Below are 6,047 nucleotides of genomic sequence, written 5' to 3'. Positions count from 1 at the left end.
AACTCATATGATTCTCCATCTTATTGCATACTCACAGAAGCATGCGGTCAATCCTGCTGACTTGGCTACCCAGACTCTTGCTTCTATCACCACCACCAAATATTCTACTTTCCATACGTCATCCAAGACCAGATATTGCATATGCTGTGAGTGTGGTTAGTCAGTTTATGCATTCGCCTAGTGTTTCTCATAGGAATGTAGTTGATTGGATCTTAAGATACTTAAAGTCAACCCCTAGGAAAGGATTAATGTTCTCAAAAAATGGAGATCTTGAAGTTGTTGGATATGTATATGCTTATTGGTCTGGTTCCATTACATATATACGCTCTACTTCAAGTTACTTTACATTCGTGGGAGGTAACCTAGTCACTTGGTGGAGTAAAAAGCAAAATGTGGTTTCTCGGTCTAGTGCAGAAGCAGAATATTGAGGAATGGCTCACGGAGTTTGTGAATTATTGTGGATCAGAAGGCTCTTGACAGAATTAGGCTTCAAGCCAGAAAAGCCAATGGAGTTGCATTGTGACAACAAGTCAGCTATCGATATTACCCATAATCCAGTTCAACATGATCGAACCCAATATGTTGAGGTGGATAGACATTTTATCAAAGAAAAAATTGAGAAAAAGATCATTCGCCTACCATTCGTAAAATCAGAAGATCTAGCAGATATCTTAACCAAAGCTATTTGTGGAAGAGTATTTCATGACTCACTTACCAAGTTAGGCATTGGTGACATATATGCACCAACTTGAGGACGAGTGTTGACGTGAGTCTCCTAATTAATCAAGGAGATTTACTTCCTTGATTAATTAAGGGATTTACTTTCCTATTTTTATATAAGTGATAAATCATTGTACAATTAGGAGATACTTTCCTAATTCTTTATTGTATCTAATTCCTTATAAAACCCTCATATGTAAACTTCTATATATCTCCTTATGGAGAAGAATAAAATACAACCTAATACATTCAAACCATATTCATATTTTAGCAATAGTGCTCATTGTCAGCTAAGGTTTGAAGAATAATCCTTATTTAATTAGGATTGTCTCCACCAAGCATGTGGTGGGCTAGGAATGTTATGTTAGGCTGAAAAAGAAAAAGTCACCTAGGCTATAACCTAAGTCAACCATATGCACGGTCCGTCCCTACATTTAGCATAACAACCAGCCCCCACCAAAATGTAATTTTCCTTAGAAAATCACAAATACTGCTATAGTATGACACCGCTCACTTGTTCTGCTTGTGTGGTTGGGTGACATGATTGAAAGGTCATGCTCAATTTCAATCGCAACAATACTTAATGAGATACTTTGAAAACCAACTAGTTCATATTCTGAACAATAGGAAATATGAATTTAAAGATAATAATAATTCTTAATAGAATTGTAATAATCAAATAACAATAACAAATTTACATCAAATTAATGTAAATCAACAAACAAAAATAGAAATACTGACAACTTTAGGGATTGAGGCTTGCAACAATTGCAATGTTCTAAAGACAGATTTCACCATTGTCCTTGTGCTTGCAATTTTATAGGCGTTCATCTCCCATGATTCAACAATTGATAATCCTAAATTGAAGCACTTTAATTTAATACTCTAGCAAACCAATTATATATTTACAAATTTATAAATAAACCCAATCCTAGACATGTATTTATAAAAAAACCCAAGCACTATTTAAACATAGAAACACACCCAAAATTAACCTCAAAGTCAACTTTTTGGGTGTGTTTATAAATGGGTTTTGAGTGTGTATAATGATGGGTTTTGGGTGTGTTTATAAATATAATTTCAACCATTTTGGGTGTTTTAGTGAAATTATATATTTTCACTCTCAAGACTAGACTCAGAATTGATCAAAAAAGTACAACTAGAGCAGTGGGGAATACTCTAGTTTTTCACGGGTAAGAACTAGTTGGATAGCCATACAACATGGGTTTTACATAATTAACCCAATTAACTTTTGGAATAATAACAGTGGATGTTCACTAAATGACGCCACTTATGCAAAGGAAAGATGCAACTGCACTTACTTCAGTTGTATCGGATGCAACCTTTCATACTTCAACAAAACAATTATTTTCATTCACACATCAAAAATTAAAAATTAAAAAATCCAATAAATATATATTATAATATTAAATTTCCAACAGTCTATTCAAGCTTCACTCAAACAAAAAGTAAAGGGATTCAATCGAAAACCGCCTGTTAATCTAAAAACACGACGGACTAGAATTACGATATTACATCAATTGATCATCATGATGTTCTTGAATTAAAACACAGGGTATCTGTTTATTTAACTTTATTACTACAACCTAACAGAGAGAAGGTTGTCAGACCAATTCGTAGGAAACTATAACTTTCAACTTATTTGTTGCCGGAAAAGGCAGCAATTATTGTTGAGCCAACCTGAGCGCGACTATCATGGAGTGGTGATGCCTGCAATTAAAACATGAACAGAAAAGGAACTTCAGTTTAGTACAAATTAAAACATGATAATCCACAAATAGCAAGCTATATACTCTGTTTGTATCAAGCTTACAAGATAAACAAGATTTTAATTGAACCGGGATTTGTGTAAATTCAAAATTTTGCCGTATTAGAGAGAGAGAGAGAGAGAGAGAGGTTCTTACTCCCACACTTGAAGTGGCGAGGCACCCTCCTACCACACCCTTCAATGAGGCGGACGGCGCGGTTGATGTCGTGAATGGTGGCTGCAACCTTTGGGGTGATGACAGGGCATATGCATTCAGTATGGCTGACCCTTGCGCGTTCGCAACACTGTGGCGTTGGAAGCTTACCAAACACCACCGGCATGCATGCAGTAACCGCAAGCGCCCTCTCCTCATGGCACTGGGCAGCACTTGGGGCTGCACCACCCATTTTGATCACCTCCCCCATGCCAAGAACAACCACAAGAACTAATAAGAGCCCGAAAGCCGGTGACGACGACGATGGCCTTCCTCCCTTCATGGTCTCTTCTCTCTTTAGTTTTCTACTAGCAGAGGGTTTTGGGGCACAGATAGACAGCAAGCTAGCTTGTGCACTTACATAAGGAAGTGGTTTTTTTTTTTTTTCTTAAGGAAGTGGTTTTTTGTGTGTGGAAGGGGTGGCGGGGGGCTGTTGTTTATGTTGAATTTTTCAAAGCACTTTTTGGTTTTCTTGGCTCATTGGTGGATGGTAACATGGAAATGTCCTTCGCATTTCAAATAATAATATGATTGTAAACACTTGGATGTTGACAAACTTAACATTCTCCATCATATTTAGGTGGAAATTGAGAATATTTACGTGACAATTTTATTTTTGACATACTGAACAAAAATAACTCATTAAAGCACAAAAGAACAATTTCTACGCACTCACTGCAACGAATGAGCCAAGCATTTTTCCATTTTTATACTTGTAATTGAGCAAGTCTCCACACTAACCACATTATAATTATTTTATAATCGAATGAAATGATGAGATCATGTAATTTCCAAGCAATCAATTAGCTGAAGGCCTGGAGCTAATTGGAGAGAAGTGTATTAAGACTGAATAGAACATGTCAAATGTGTGAAAAAGGGTATGGAACATGTCCATGTATCATGTTTTTTTTATTTTTGTTGGTTGAAAATCCATGTACCATGTTGTTTTCTCTTTCATGTTTACTTTGACTCGTTCTAACCAAGTGAATCACATTGTGGCATGTCTCTGTTTTCTCTATGGCACCAAGCCTCTATTTTGGACAAGTCAAGTAAGGGCAGAGCCACCCTTAGGCTGCGGTGCGCTCCAGTCTAATGCAAAGCTCTTTAGAAATACATCAATTTAGTGTGAATTTTTAAGAATTTCATTTCATTACGTGGCAATTAACCCACACAATCCGTGAAAGAATTAGTTCATTGCATTTGAACAACTCCTTATACAAAGTCATTCAATCAATCACACGTAATAAATAAAAGGAAAAAAAAAATTATAACCTAATTCTGTGAAAATTTCTCAATTCGTGACTTATATATGATTGAAAGTCATGAAATTAAATTCTCATACAAAGTCATTCAATCAATCATGCGTAATAAATAAAGAGTGCTGCTAAACGAAATTTAAAATTAATTGAGTACACCATATGGTCCAAATACATCCAAATATTTTAATCAAAATGTAAAATTAACCAAGTACACCTTATTTAACTATAAAAAATACTCATGGTACACTCTAATCCTAAACGAGGTGTCTCTTTTTACATGAATTTGTATCCTCTTTCAGATTTTGGATTTGCATCAAAAAATTTAATTTAATATGCTGCTGTAAGAATAGATTTGCTAACTTCTTCCCAAGTTGATACGTCCAATTGATATGCTGGTCTATTTGATTGACATAGCCAGCTGTCTTGTAATGTTCATCATTTGTTTCCTGCACTAAGTTTGTTGCTATCCCTAGGTTTTCTTCCCTTTAATTTGTGTGGGTCTCTTTGGGGACCAGGAAGTTGTTTCAACATCTTTTCTACAAATCTCTGATATTTCGATGGAGGTTGATTAGTGTTTGTCTGCATGTTTCCCTCATGGCTTCGCCATTTCGTTCTCCACTTCTTTCTTTTGGTGGCATTTTCTTATTAAAATTACAGTCTACTTATTAAAATTAAATTTATTTCACAATTTAATGTAATTTTTTTTAGTTATTTAATATTATGGTACATTAGTAATTCAATACACAATTTGGTAATAGGGTGTACTCAGTTAATTTTAGAGTTTGTTTAGCAACACTCTAAATAAAAGAAAAAGAATATTATAACCCATGGCTTATATATGATTGAAAGTCATGAAATTAAATTCTCATACAAAGTCATTCAATCAACCACACGAAAAAATTATAACCCATTCCACTTCTTTCTTTTGGTGGCATTTTCTTATTAAAATTATAACCCATTCCTATGAAGATTTCTCAATCCACTTTTGGCAGATGGACAAAAAGAATATTTTATGCGTCTGCCGGGAGTCGAACCCGGGTCTATTGCTTGGAAGGCAATTATCCTAACCGTTGGACTACAAACGCTATTGATTAGGGAACTCCCAATATAGATATATATTCATTGAAAATTAGGACAGTAGAAGATTCTCGAAATTACAAGCCCCAGATAGTGATGGGCAGCCCATGCATGTATAACAGTGGAGTCAAGTCTCTTACAGATACTTATCCTTTACGCCAACCAACCCACTATCCCTACCCTACTTATCTCAACCCCATTTTTAAGTCTTCCACTACCTTGAAAGAAACAAGGCTCCAATTTAGTTTTTGAACTCTTGCCTAATTTCAAACATCAATTCATTAGATTATAGAACATCATCTATAACAGGTTCAAAGACAGAGACTTCAAACCCTACTTTTGGCCACCTTCTCCCCAAACTCTACTCCTAACAGTTTATACAAGTGATATTAGAGAGGAGGAAAATCTAAGTGCACGGGTAACTTTGCTCTTAATCACTTGAGCTGCAAGCCCTTTGTTTCTCATAATTGAATTTAGGAGGCATGAAGCAAATAGCTAGATCGGTACCATGAGTAGAGGAACCTCAAACCATGTGAGAGAGTACCATGGGACTGACCACTCAACCAAACGCTTTTCGGTAGATTTCGCTCATAATATTGTAGGCTTGAAACTGAAAGACCTATTTAGCCTAATTTTTTTCCTTCAAAACTGAACTCCCTTTTTATGTATGTGCCAGACTATCTAGAAATGAGAACAAACACTTGTATCAACATTTATTTCACAAGTCTGGTTGAATGTACAAAAGCATTATCAATGCACTCCATAGATAATGGAGGAAAACCTTCTAGATTAGTCGGTTTGTAACTTTAGTTTGTAGAGTTTCACAAAAATAGTAGTTTATTTATAATGTTTATAAATAAATAAAAAATCTGCTTGTGAGTCTCAAGTAAAACAGATTTTACCAGCCAAAGAATAGGTGAAAACAGATTTTACCTTTTCACCATGACAGATGTCTATAGGCTAGGTTTACAATCATATTATTAGTGTGGCACAGTGTCATATCTACTTT

General features: G+C 35.3%; 1 protein-coding gene and 1 non-coding gene across 2 annotated transcripts; both read right to left on the bottom strand.

Annotated features, from left to right (window-relative positions):
* Positions 1-2,109: 2,109 nt before the first annotated feature.
* Positions 2,110-3,086, bottom strand: LOC103342611 (uncharacterized). Its single transcript, XM_008246245.2, has 2 exons — positions 2,646-3,086; positions 2,110-2,451 (listed from the first exon to the last, which is right to left on the bottom strand). Exons 1-2 carry the CDS (start codon positions 2,983-2,985, stop codon positions 2,435-2,437), a joined length of 357 nt encoding a protein of 118 aa, XP_008244467.1. The 5' UTR covers positions 2,986-3,086; the 3' UTR covers positions 2,110-2,434.
* A 1,888-nt stretch (positions 3,087-4,974) lies between these two features.
* TRNAG-UCC (transfer RNA glycine (anticodon UCC)) lies at positions 4,975-5,046 on the bottom strand. Its single transcript has one exon. It is a non-coding gene; the product is annotated as a tRNA-Gly (tRNA).
* Between the last annotated feature and the right edge of the window lie 1,001 nt (positions 5,047-6,047).

Source organism: Prunus mume, linkage group LG7 (genome assembly GCF_029339155.1).
Source record: "Prunus mume cultivar Tortuosa linkage group LG7, ASM2933915v1, whole genome shotgun sequence".
Lineage (NCBI taxonomy): Eukaryota > Viridiplantae > Streptophyta > Magnoliopsida > Rosales > Rosaceae > Prunus > Prunus mume.
The sequence above is the reverse complement of the archived record's forward strand: the minus strand, read 5'-3'. Positions and strand labels throughout refer to the sequence as shown.